General features: G+C 40.7%; 1 protein-coding gene across 1 annotated transcript in view; it reads right to left on the reverse strand.

Moving 5' to 3' along the window:
- Positions 1-1,282: 1,282 nt before the first annotated feature.
- LOC139415243 (proline rich membrane anchor 1) overlaps positions 1,283-13,880 on the reverse strand; it is a 65,051-nt gene continuing 52,453 nt past the window's right edge. Inside the window, exon 4 of the mRNA XM_071163192.1 lies at positions 1,283-6,038. Coding sequence (XP_071019293.1) covers positions 5,939-6,038 — 100 coding nt within the window. The 3' untranslated portion in view covers positions 1,283-5,938. The remainder of the gene's footprint in view (positions 6,039-13,880) is intronic.

Consider the following 13,880-nt stretch of genomic DNA (forward strand, 5'->3'; position numbering starts at 1 on the left):
GGGTTCCTTGGGAGAGAGTTCTAAAAAAAAATCAAAGGGTTCTACGTGACACCCAAAAGGGTTCCCAAATAGGGACAAATGAGGGAATATCTGTAGGTTCTAATCTTTTAATAATCTTTATTATACTCTCCAGCGGTGTATCAGGAAATTCAGTTTACTGGCAACAGAGGTTGTGAGGTTGGCTCCCAAATAGTCCGAAATTTGCTGGTCTGCAAAACCACGGCCATCATTATGTGAACAGGAGCTGAGAAACATGATTTATTCCTTTCATAACTTTAAGAGAATGCGATTGCGCGTTTAGGGACCTGTTGTGTAGCCTCAACATGCAATTTCTTTCAGCAACATAAAAGCTGACAGTATATCATTTTCAACCACATAAAATACACCTTCCTAATATTGAGTTACACCCTCTTTGCCCTCAGAACCGCCGGGGGCCCTAATCGGCCGCTTATGTTGCTTATGCCTGGAGCCAGCCCAGATTATACTATATTTAGAAAGCATATAAGTCATTCCAAGCCTTATTCATACAGTTTTGTTGAATAGGAAATACATCAAATGAAATATTTTTTCATCATATACAACTTTCACCATATACAACTGTGTACTTGAACTTGTGTCCTCTAAAGTGACGACACCTCAGCAATTTATATTTAAAAAAATGGCCAGAAAGGTTTAAACCTTTCTTAGAGTATGCTGCATTACTAGTTATTGTTTACTGCCTCTCATGATAAATAATTACTTTTGGGGATGACGTACATTACATTTTAGATTACATTTAGTTACATTTAACTGGTTAACTCCTGCGACCTGTACAGGTTTCTTTGAAGTGCGTTAATGCAATCAGTCGTAAAGCAATACAAAGCCTATATTGTACTATGCAAAGGAATAAAGCACACATAAAAAGCCTGTTGCAATAAATCCCTGTATTTAGAGGTCCTTGAGGACTAAAAGTAAGTACCCACTGGGCACACACTGGCTGAATAAATGTTGTTTCCATGTCATTTGAATGAAGTTACATTGAACAAACGTGGAATAGACGTTGAATTGACTGTCTGTGCCCTTCCAATGTTGTGTTCATCAAGTTTTTCAGGGCCAAATCCCAATTTGAGATTTTTGGGGGGTTTATTAAATCATGCATTGACATCAGTGAGAAATGTGCACAATGTGTTTTCAAAGGGTTGATCCCTGATTGATTGGCAACAGTACAATCCCTCCAACAACGATCCACACAGTCTTGGATTCATCGAGGAAGCAATATGGAACAAACTGACAATAGATCATATTCAATAGTACAATTTTATTGAAAACTAAAAAAAAGTCAGCAGGTTGCAATTTAAATTAGTTCAATGCACAATATATATATGTATATATTTATTGTTTTGGTATGTGATGCATACATTGTGCAACAACCTTTAATTACTCAAATATACATGAATGGCTTGTTCCAGACACACAACAACATTTACTCAACTCAGACTGGTAGCATTTCAACATCTTGTTTCTTAATATTTAATCCTATAAACGTACAGTATGTTATTTACTCTGTACACACGAGAAACAGTCAAGAAGACAAGTATTTTAATACTGATATTTACATTCATGCTATTTTTGTTATACTTATTTTGTACATTATAATACACCACTATGTTCATGTAGTGGAGTTAACTGTAGGTATAGACTGTATGGGCTGTAGGTATAGACTATGCAAAGAGTGTGTCCAGTATGATTTCTTTTGTAGCATGAAATGAAGAAGGACGGACAGCTTGGACATACAGACAGTTACCTTTGTGTGCAAGATGATGATCTATGAGCTCTGTTATCATTGTATTTTACTCTTCTTCTGATGTGAATAAATGTTTGATTTTAATGTATGTTGAATTTCAGCATGTTAACCCATTATGACCCACTTTCCTACAGCCCACTAAAGCTGTGTATCCTTAGGGAGAGGGGGATTGGAAGAATCACTCTTCAGAAGAAATATAACTTTTTGATCTAACCACAGGCAGATCATTCGGCAAAAAAAAGGATACACGTCAAAATGTTTACGTAGATTAAAGGGATAGTACAACCAAATTACAAAATGACATGTTTGTTTCCTAACCTTCCTAACCGTAATCAGTTTGCTTATGCATCTACTGACCACTATCGGCTTCCAGCATTTTCCAATCAAATGCAATATTAGCAATGGCTTCTAACCAGGTCAATGACTTCTCACCAAGTCACATTTCTACACAATCCCTTTTGGAGACTTTGGGATGATTTGAGCATGACATTTAATTCATGATGATATCGGGTACATTGACTTTGAGAAATAATCAACCATGTTAGCTACAATGCTTTTAGGAAACACACCTTGAAAACAATGCAGTACCAGACATATTGTAGGTGGAGTAATTTACTGCGGTAGCTATTAGGGACTCTTCGAAAATTACTGCATGGGAGGGGGGTTCCAACTCGAGACGTCATTAAAAAAACGTTTAAAATGCACCCCCCTCCCCAACGTAAAACATATTTTCACATGACCCCCCCCCCCTTGTAATTGAAAATAATGAAAAACCCTCCCCTTTCATTGAATTAACTCAAAATAATGATTACAACCACAGTAATAGTGATAAATTAGGCCTACCTCCTAAATACCATCAGGGGGTGCATATTTGCAGGTCAGATAAAAAAAAGTACCTTTTATAAACACATATCATGCAATTCTAGTCAATGTACATGACTGAAGATATTAGCTAAATGTATTTTATTATATCGTTTTTTTTCTGAGCTAATAGTCGTCGGGCCAGAACATAATATAATAGCAGCCCTATTCATAGGCCTACACTATTTTGAACACCATTTTGAACACAAAATGTTTAGTACATCACTAATTCAATGACAATAACATACTCGTGTAGATAAACGGCTCTACTCAATCTACACCGTGGAAGTTGAGCTTTACATCGCGATTGAAATGTAAAGGCAATGTTCACGGTAAACTCTGCATTCGTCAGCTCAATCGGGAAATACCTTTACATTTCTATCGCCGGATCTGTCACGCTTCAGCGATACAGATTGAATAGAGACCAAAATGTCTCTAGGTGAATTAGTTTTGTAGCTTATGTCTATTTATCTGTGCGCTGATTGGGGAAAAACAGGCAGCCTACCCTACTTTTTATTAGCTCAAAACAATCCGCTTGGTTGCAAGAGAAACTGTCGCTCCCAAAATGTCCCAAAAGAAAGGCCGATTTAGAAAATAGAAGTTTCAGGGAAGAATGAACAGAGAGATATGTATTAATTTTACCACATTTCTCCGATGCTAAACCAGTGTGTCTTGTTTGCAACCAAACTGTCGCTGTTTGCAAATAATTAAATCTAAGATGTTATATGATTCTAAGCATTGTAGCCTACTTGCCACCCCAGACAGAAGCCCGACGCAGAAAAATGTAAGCTTTAACTGCTGGCTGCTCTTACATGGCTTAACCCAACAAGAGACGGTCACAAGCGCATTCCTAAAAACTGCCTGGGTTTAAAAATCTTCCCTTTTAGAGAAAGTGAATAGCTCAATTGGTAGCGACAGAGTTACACATTGTAGGCCTATTAGATTACTTCCCAAGCAATGTTTTTTTGAAATATTCTCGGCTATAAAACTTCATAGCAGAGACAAACCAAAGATATTCCCCATATGCATCGGAGTTGCGTCTTTGGGCATTTTGCAGCTTGTTTCTAGCATAAAGCATCGGGGAGAAAAACATTGTTATAAAGTCACTTTATATATGCAGAATCCGTTTTAATTTCTTCAAAATCTTAACCTAACAAGGGGTATGATTTTGCCAGTTTCTTTAACAAGAAAGTAGGCTATGGCATACCCTCACATAGGCCTACTCCTTCAATTCGAGCACTGGTTTTAACTTAACAGACCAAGCCATTCACAGACACAGAGGTATTTAAGGAGTGGTGACACTATTGGAGGAATTGGCCAACAAATCTATGGATAGCCTTTAGTTTTGTCTGTTAAAACAGGTAGGCCTACCTTTTATTTCTTAAATAGGAAGAAATCGTCTTCAACACATAGATCTGTTGTTGTTAGTCAATTAGCATAATTTCATCCTCATGTGCTGTCCACCTCCTGATTGATTGCACCGTGGCTTTCGCTTCACGTTTCTGCACCACAGAGCTTTTGTGGAAGCACTCAAAATCGGGCTTATTCTGAAAAACATGTTGTTTTGTGGCCTTTGGAGTGGCAAATATCAAAGGTACGAGTGTGACGAATATGAGCCCAGAGCCGGCGGCGGCAGCCAATGTGGGTACTGTGGCATAGGCTAGTGTATAAGGTAGGCCCATGCAAGCAGATGGGTAAAGTTGGCTAGGATGGAATAAATTATATAGGAAAACCTGCAAAACAGCAAATGTAAACCAGGGGAAAAATGCAATACCCTCCCCTGTGCCCAATAAAAATTGACACAATCCTCCCCAAAGCAAAAACAAAAGTTACACACCCCTCCCTTATTTTGGAGCGCCCCTCCTGCGCAGTCATTTTACAACTGTCTTTTAGATATGTATCCAGTAGACTATTAGGGTAGAAACTGCAGATTAGCCATTAATGAAATGCTGAACCCTGGCTTTGTTAAGGGTGGAAAGCCCATAGGCAAAGCTAACATCCAAAGTTTTCAGTGCATTTAAGGTGTAGGTCATTAACCCAAATCCAGAATCCTGGAGCCAAACTTTACAATAGAGACTTTGACAAAAGAGTACAGAATGCAATTTTGGAATGCATTTTTTGGGGAAACCATATACTTACAAATAAAAATAAAAAGGTTAATTCTACCTTTCTTAAAGGTAGACTCAGCAATATTGCATCATCATACACAGCGGGGCAATAACAAATGAACAAACTTGAAAGACTGCCGCTATTGGCTCTTCCCAATTTGAGCCCCCTCTTGAGGCATGCCCACATTTCTGTAAGCAGGAAGTCGCTCCGCTGTGCATCATGATGTCATATTGCTAAATCCACATTGAATATAGCCCCTGTAAAAACTCTTTGAGTCACATATGTGTATTTCTATGGGCTGAGTTCTCTCATTGATTAATATAGTCTAGACATACTGTAGTACACATACTACAGAAATTCAAATGCAGATCTGCATCGGAAAGCACTAAACAGGATCCATAACTGGTCGGCATTGGATACTCTCATGTCCTATTTTCATAATAAAGAAACAACCCATGGGAACATATCTCATATCCTTTCAAATTGCATAGTCAGAGACCAAAAGCAATACATTGAACTCTTCACAGTTCTTCTTTTGTCATATTTTGGTGTACAGACCACTGCAATCCTTGTCCATCAACATGATTTTGTGTTTCAAGTAGAATGTCAATTAACAAAAGGCGTCATCAAGGAACCTTCAGAGGCAGGAGAGGAAGGGGAAGGGGGGGGGACAAGACAATGAAACGTGGAGGGTTGCGGGAAGTGCAGAAAGAGAAAGACAGAAATCATTGCATTCAACAGAAAGTGCATGCGATTTTTTATCCTCTGTATTTCGTGTGGCTTCTGTCCACTTAGGTGTCTCCAAGGTGATGTATGGACTTACAGATTTGGCCAATGTGCTGGCAGCTGTTATCGAGTGCCCGCTAGACATCGAGTCCACACTAGACGAGCCATCCCGTTAAGGCTTCCAGTGCTAAGCCCTCAAGCCCTGCGTGTGAAGGAGTCAGCTACTGAGTTCCAAACCCGGATTAATATATTTATCAATGCTATTCTCTTTCACAGACCTACAGCCAAGCTCTCTTTCATATGGTCCCACAATGGTCTGAAGCATGATTTGCTGTTGGGTTGCAAGTTCATACTCTCCCTCCTACCAGTCCCCCTGCCTTCTCAAAGTCAAGGAGGGATTCTTGTCATTTCTAGTGGTTTGGGGTTGTGGTTGCCGTGATCCTTCTATCTGGGCACTTCCTACACCCCTGTGTTGTTGGTGTCCATCGTCTTCTTGCTGCGCGAGCTCATGGCGTACTCCCCTCGGCTTGTTCCATTCTCCTCCTTCCGTAGGGGTTTCCTATGACACAGGTGACAAAAATAATCAGATGTCAACATGTGAACAGTACTGCTCCTGTAACTTCATCTGATGCATACAGTTGTTCTATGTCTTGCGCCTGTGTCCTTTAACTCCCTTGTTGGTTCATTTGAAATCAATTGACTCTGAAGAGTATATCCATATTCATGGTAGAGAAGACAAGCATTGGCCAATCTGTCGCAAGTCAAAAGTGAAATGTGCATGCACCCTCCACAAGATTCAAAGCATTTATGCTTACGACACAAGTGGGGAGAATATTATTTTGACTGCAGATGGATACAATGAAGCTAGCAATCTAGCTAGATAGATAGGTTCAAATTGTTTACAATTTCTTATAGCTATTAGCTTACTATTACTTCAGCTACAGCAGCAAGCTAGCCTGCCAACTTAGAGACATTACTGTGCAGCCGTCTTCATCGACCTGGCTAAGGCTTTCGACTCTGTCAATCACAACATTCTTATTGGCTCAACAGCCTTGGTTCCTCAAATGATTGCCTCGCCTGGTTCACCAACTACTTCTTTGATAGAGTTCAGTATATCAAATCGGAGGGCCTGTTGTCCGGACCTCTGGCAGTCTCTATGGGGGTGCCACAAGGTTCAATTCTCGGGCCGACTCTCTTCTCTGTATACATCAATGATGTCGCTCTTGCTGCTGGTGATACTTTGATCGACCTCTACGCAGACGACACCATTCTGTATACCTATGGCCCTTCTTTCACTGTGTTAACTAACGTCCAGATGAGCTTCAATGCCATACAACTCTCCTTCCGTGGCCTCCAACTGCTCTTAAAACTTCTTAGGGCTGAGTTTCCGCTAACGGGATCGATATGACAATAGCCAGTGAAAGTGCAGGGCGCCAAATTCAGAAATCCCATAATTAAAATTCCTCAAACATAGAAGTATTTCACACCATTTTAAAGATATGCTTCTTGTTAATCCCACCACAGTGTCCGATTTCAAATAGGCTTTACAGCGAAAGCACCACAAACGATTATGTTAGGTCAGAGCCAAGTCACAGAAAAACACAGTCATTTTTCCAGCCAAAGAGAGGAGTCACAAAAATCAGAAATAGAGATAAAATTAATCACTAACCTTTGATGATCTTCATCAGGTGACACTCATAGGACTTCATGTTACACAATACATTTATCTTGGCCAGGTCGCAGTTACAAATGAGAACTTGTTCTCAACTAGCCTACCTGGTAAAATAAAGGTGAAATAAATGTTGTTTTAAAAAAAATAGTTTGCCAGCAACACTCGTCTTACTAGACAAGGCTAGCTAGTTGGCTAGCCATGCACAGAATACTACATATTGCCTATCAAGCCATTATCATTCTAACAAATGCTAGCAAGGAAAGTAGCCAAACTGGATGGAAGTGAGCAAACCTCAGTCAACCAATCATACCATCTGACACTACTCTGCAGAATCTGCAGTTTCAGAAATGAGGAGGTGTGTAACATCTTCCATTGCACTCCACTGAAGCCAATGCATACATCACTTGTCTTTTCTACCAAAAATCTGTCTTAAGCATAGGTCAAAGATCTGAAGATCTTGAGATCAATAGTTAATAGAATCCAAGCTACTGTATACCTACTATTATGTTGAAAAGCACTGTGATTAAAAGAAAAAGCACACAGGAGTTGGTTACGAAAGCCATTTGACATTATGATTGTAGAGGAAGGCCTATCTAAACCATAAACATACTAGTGGGTAAGTTACTGGCTATGCACAAGGATTTAGTCAGAGTTTAATGCATGTGACACATTAAACTCATCTAATAAAAAAAGAAGAATAATGGAATCTAAATGGAAAATGTGACACTTCTCCCAAGAGGTATACTTCCCTACAGATAGATAAGACGTAAATCCACACAACAGCTTTCATTTGTAATTGTGAATAAAAAATGGCCACCAGCGTTTAAGAGCTTAGACCTGGAGAGAGCTGGGCCTGGTATTATGCAGCCAGTGAGCAGTATATTGCAGTGGCTGATTCACAGCTGCTGAGGGTCATCAAAGTGAGTTATCCTGTTCTCCAAATGACTTTCTGCCGCCTTTAATGGCCCCGTGAGCGAACACAGTGGCCTCCTTCCCTAACTCAACCTACCCATCCTGTCGCTCCCCTAATTAAGAGATCCAAGATATGTGACCCTTTCAGGCAAGGACCCAAATAACTCAATTATGGGTCCCTGCAGGGATGGCAAGACTGGGCTTGATCAATGTGTCCAGGAGGTCCTGGGAGGGCTCTGTGTTCGTTCTCACCATAATGTCACTTTTAGATGATGTGGACCGTCGTGCTGTGTCCATAATGGTAACAGACAAATAAGATGGACATGATCTCTATAAGATCTCTTGGCTTTTTAAACCAGAATAAAGTCTGTATATGCTGTCTGCTTTTTCAGGGAAAGACTCTGAAAATGGCTATATGCTCCTCATACGTAGCTGTAGTGTGAGACAATCCCCTTTGTTGGCATTAACATTTTTCGACCCATACTTAATCATCATATCAGCATATGAGGTATCTCAACTTTGCATGGTGACGGTTTTGGGATACAAGGCCTCTGTCTGTCTGAAACCCTTAAAAACAAACAAATGGGAAACTTTCTCAGTTCTGAAGCCACTCAGCCCATACACATTAATCCAGTCACTCTCCCCACTACTTATCTGGGGTAGCACCTCTCTCAAAGTTTCAGCAATGGTCGGGAATGCTTTTGCTCATTTGTGGTGATACTGTAAAAACAATCTGGGTCCCTCAGAGATGGGTGGATGAGACACGTCCTGTAGCCAGGCCATCTGTCCTCCAAACATGATTTTGATTGAATATGGCCCATCCTCAAGGACTTGAGGATGTGCACTCATGAGGGGCATAGTACCATTTTCTATTTATCATCAAACATCACATTCGAGTAATGTGCGCACATCCCGACATCAACAAGCTCTGTAGCAGGATAGCTAACGCTGGGACCTTGACAAACTTAACAGTGAGCGAGTGATGACCATGAAAACATGCAAAACTGATGGCTATAGCTATGTTCAACAATTATATTATTCTTCTATTACTCTATGTGTGATATTTCACTTTGCCTCGCTGGATTTCTAGGTAAGCAATCCTCTGATGACATCTATAATGTTGTAGACGATAAGCATGTGATTACGTGTTTGTTAACTTGCACGAGCTGCATTTGAAATTGCATGTGATCGTATCTACTGCTAGGTACACAAAGAGGTTTTGGAGGTGCGCTTGGAACTTTTCATGATACGGACAGGAAATGGGTCTGTACGAAAGAGTATCCTTTATGATATCAGAATAACATTTTGTTGAAATGCAGTAAGCTCAGTCAGCCATTTAAAAGGTCAAATCTTTTGTGAGGAGACAATCTTTGCAGACCGCAACAGCCTCCTACCCTTCACGCCCTTCTTCACACACCGATTTAAGGCATGGTACAGTACCAGAGACTGACGTTCACAGCAAAGAAATTCACAGCACACGAATTGAGGGCCCCAGATGCTTTCAAACATAGTCTGCTGCTACAGGCTACCATGCCATCCAAGGGTCATTACCATAATACATACAGTACACCAGGGTCTATCAGAGAAGACAACATGGATCATTGCTGAATATGAGTCAGGGCACGAAACTCCCAGTCTTTCATTGTCAAGGCTAACGCTAATTCCTTATGCTGACCATATAGTCATTCAGTGGCAGAGGAGTCAGTGACACAACCACAGAATAAATATTATCAAGTAGAAGCCATGGGTCTGTGATTCATTTACTATAACCACACCATCACTCCTGTCCCTCTGCTAGTAAGCCCTCTGTCTTTTTCAAGGAGTCATCCTGAGCAAGTGAGCGACTGAGAACTATCAAGCCTCAAAATGGCTGCTGAGGGGGCCAAAAGCCACTCCTCTATTGGTTGTCCCCTCTTCAGTTACAAAGTAGTGAGTCAAATGTTGTAGGGCCTATATCATAAGTTGAAAGTCACTGTGCCTCTGTTAGAAGTAGACTAAACTGTCTGATCTGTTTCAAAAGAAGCCATGTATGATCCAAGTTCCTTCTCAAGATGAGTAGGCTATAGGCAGCAGTAGAAGTTATGTAGTTATTTTGATGGCTGTAGTAGTCTTTGTTGTTTTGGCCACTGGTCAAGCCATACTCATTGTAACTGGCAGCTCTGTGGTGGCTCTCTGTTCAGGGCCTTGGGGCCTTACATAACGTGCCAGGGGGAGAGTGAAGAAATTAGCTTTCAGCAGAATCGCTGTGTCACTCCTTTCATTTGGGCTGACTCAGCTGGCAAACACACACAAACACGCGCACACACACACACACACACACACACACACACACTCAAACCTTCCTCTCCTCCTTCTCCTGATGGACAGCTAACCTTGAGACTGAGGTCCTAGCAGCGACCAGACACTTTCCCATGGTCCTTAAGAGGACTTGGCGACTGCCTGGGTTGACTGTGTGTGTGTGTGTGTCTTCACAGGGAAGTGGTAAGGCAAACATGTCTTCCAGTCACAGCAGTGACTTCAATCATCATTACCAGCAAATGGAGATCAAGTAAACATTTACAAGTACAGCACTTCTTATCTCTATGTACACAATGATACACTATTCAGTAAATACTACTGTGACCCAAAACAGAGACTAATGTTTCCTGGAGCTTGAATGTATAAACATTTTCATTAATTAAACAGATGCAACTTTGAGCGTTAGTCAAATATATATTTTATTTACAGCAGTATAAAAAAAAGAAGCATAAAAAAACCTGACAGCATGACACATTCAGGATAATAATTGAAATGTAATCTTGGTTAACCCAGAACTAAAGTCTTGTGTAATTGGTCAGATGCTCAATTAAGTGCTGGGTCCATATGTGTTAAGAGAAGAGGAACCGTAACGAAGAGCACCACCCTCTCTCTTTGCGATTCACGGGCAAGTCTACGGGCCAAATGTCCCCTCCCCTTCCCGAAACTCAAAAGATGCTAACACCTGTGAAATCGTGATTTGTCCAAAGCACCGGAACTAATGCTGCTCGTTATCACACGCATCCCGTTGTATCATGACAAATCTACGGTACCATTTATGTTTATGTACTGTAGGACGTCCACCAGAGATGAGATGAAATTCAAATTGGGATATTGATATGGGTGAACTGTAAAACACCTCTCAAAGTGTGAGTTCAGAAAACGTTCAGGAGTTCAGCAGCATGTTTTTTGCAATGTAATGGTAAGTTCCCATGGTTCTGGTAAATTCCAGAACTTCCAGATGAACTTTTATGACGTGGGTGTCCACATTTAAATACATTATTGAGCAGACAAATCTGTGAAAATGCTGTTCGTCCAAATTTTGCACAAACTGTTTAAGATGGTTTTCTTGTTGAGAAGACATAATATAATCATATTACAACCAACTTTACCAACCAACCAGGGAAATGTCATATTATGGTTGTCTATTTTGATCAACCAAAAATTACATCAATAAGACGTGTCAGATTTGCCTATTGGGCTAGATCCCTACCTGTCTTGACCTGGGCTCAAACCAGGTGGCTCGAAACAACAACACTTCATACTCAGTACAGTCCTACCACTGACCTAGAAAACCCAGTGAACTTCTAGGTCTCAGGGCGGGTGACGTCGTCACCACACAATGTCTGCTACTAACGCACACACCGCTAACTACAGATAACTGCCAAAATAAAGGAAAAACTTTATTAAATGAGGGATAAAAATAATATAGTACCAGTCAAAAGTTTGGACACAGCTGCTCATTCAGGGGTTTTCCATTATTTGTACTATTGTAGAATAATAGTGAAGACATTAAAACTATGAAATAACACACATGGAATCCTGTAGTAACAGAAAAAGTGTTAAACAAATCAAAATATATTTCCTATTTGATATTCTTCAAAGTAACCACCCTTTGCCTTAATGACAGCTTTGCACACTCTTGGCATTCTCTCAACTAGCTTCACGTCCAACTCATCCCAAACCATCTCAGTTGGGTTGAGGTCAGGTGATTGTGGAGACTAGGTTATCTGATGCAGCACTCCATCACTCTCCTTTTTGGTCAAATAGCCCTTACTTCGGCCTGGATGTGTGTTGGGTCATTTTCCTGTTGAAAAACAAATGATAGTCCCACTAAATGCAAACCAGATTGGATGGTGTAACTCTGCAGAATGCTGTGGTAGCCATGCTGGTTAAGTGTGCCTTGAATTCTAAATAAATCACAGACAGTGTCACCAGCAAAGCACCCCCACACCATCACACCCCCTCCTCCATGCTTCACGGTGGGAACCACACATGTGGAGATCATCCGTTCACCTACACTGCGTCTCACAATGACACGGCGGCTGGAACCAAAAATCTCTCATTTGGACTCATCAGATCAAAGGACAGATTTCCACTGGTCTAATGTCCATTGCTCATGTTTCTTGAACCAAGCAAGTCTCTTCTTCTTATTGGTGTCCTTTAGTAGTGGTTTCTTTGCAGCAATTCGACCATGAAGACCCGAGTCTCTTCTAAACAGTTGATATTGAGATGTGTCTGTTACTTGAACTCTGTGAAGCATTTATTTGGGCTGCAATCTTAGGTGCAGGTAACTCTAATGAATTATCCTCTGCAGCAGAGGTAACTATGGGTCTTTATTTTCTTTATTTCCTGTGGTGGTCCTCATGAGAGCCAGTTTCATCATAGCGCTTGATGACTGATGACTGTTGTTTCTCTTTGCTTATTTGAGCTGTTCTTGCCATAATATGGACATCGCATTTGACCAAATAGGGCTATCTTTTGTGTACCAACCCTACCTTGTCACAACACAACTGATTGGCTCAAACGCATTAAGAAGGAAAGAAATTCCACAAATTAACTTTTAACAAGGCACGCAGGTAGCCTAGTGGTAAGAGCGTTGGGCCAGTAACCGAAAGGTTGCTAGATCGAATCCCTGAGCTGACAAGGTAAAAATCTGTTCTGCCCCTGAACAAGGCAGTTAACCCAGGCCATCATTGTAATTAAGAATTTATTTTTAACTGACTTGCCTAGTTAAATAAAACATGTAAATGCATGAAGCTGGTTGAGAGAATGCCAAGATGTGCAAAGCTGTTATCAAGGTGGCTAGGTGGAACCTCAAATATGTTAGCACACTTTACTATATGATACCATAAGTGTTATTTCATAGTTTTAATGTATTCACTATTATTCTACAATGTAGAAAATACTAAAAATAAAGAAAAACCCTTGAATGAGTAGGTGTGTCCAAAGCTTTGACTGGTACTGTATATTGTAGAAAGCAGGTGCTTCCACACAGGTGTGGTTCCTGAGTTAATTAAGCAATTAACATCCCATCATGTAGTGTATAAAAATGCCCAGTTTCCCAATAGAGATCCAGACACTTGAAGAATCTATGCAAAGGCGCATTGAAGCGGTTCTGAAGGCTAGTGGTGGCCCAACGCCCTATTAAGAGACTTTATGTGGGTGTTTATTTTATTTTGGCAGTCACCTGTAGCTAGCAATTATAGTTAGTGAGTTTCTTCCTGCCCTTTTAGTCTGTAATTTACTGTGTGGGTGTACACTCACATTTCACATTACCTACAGAGTATCCCTGGACAGGGAACTCCTAACCAATAAGGCCACTCTAGTATTTATATTTACATGTCCCCCATCCTAGCCTGGCCCAGTTTGGAATGTGCTGTGCTAGCTCTTCCCCTTCTCTTTAGAAATGTATTCGCTAGCACCTGCAATCCCCATCCATCCACATAAGACTTGGAGTGTGTGTGTGTGTGTGTGTGTGTGTGTGTGTGTGTGTGTGTGTGTGTGTGTGTGTGTGTGTGT

This window comes from Oncorhynchus clarkii, chromosome 8 (genome assembly GCF_045791955.1).
Source record: "Oncorhynchus clarkii lewisi isolate Uvic-CL-2024 chromosome 8, UVic_Ocla_1.0, whole genome shotgun sequence".
Lineage (NCBI taxonomy): Eukaryota > Metazoa > Chordata > Actinopteri > Salmoniformes > Salmonidae > Oncorhynchus > Oncorhynchus clarkii.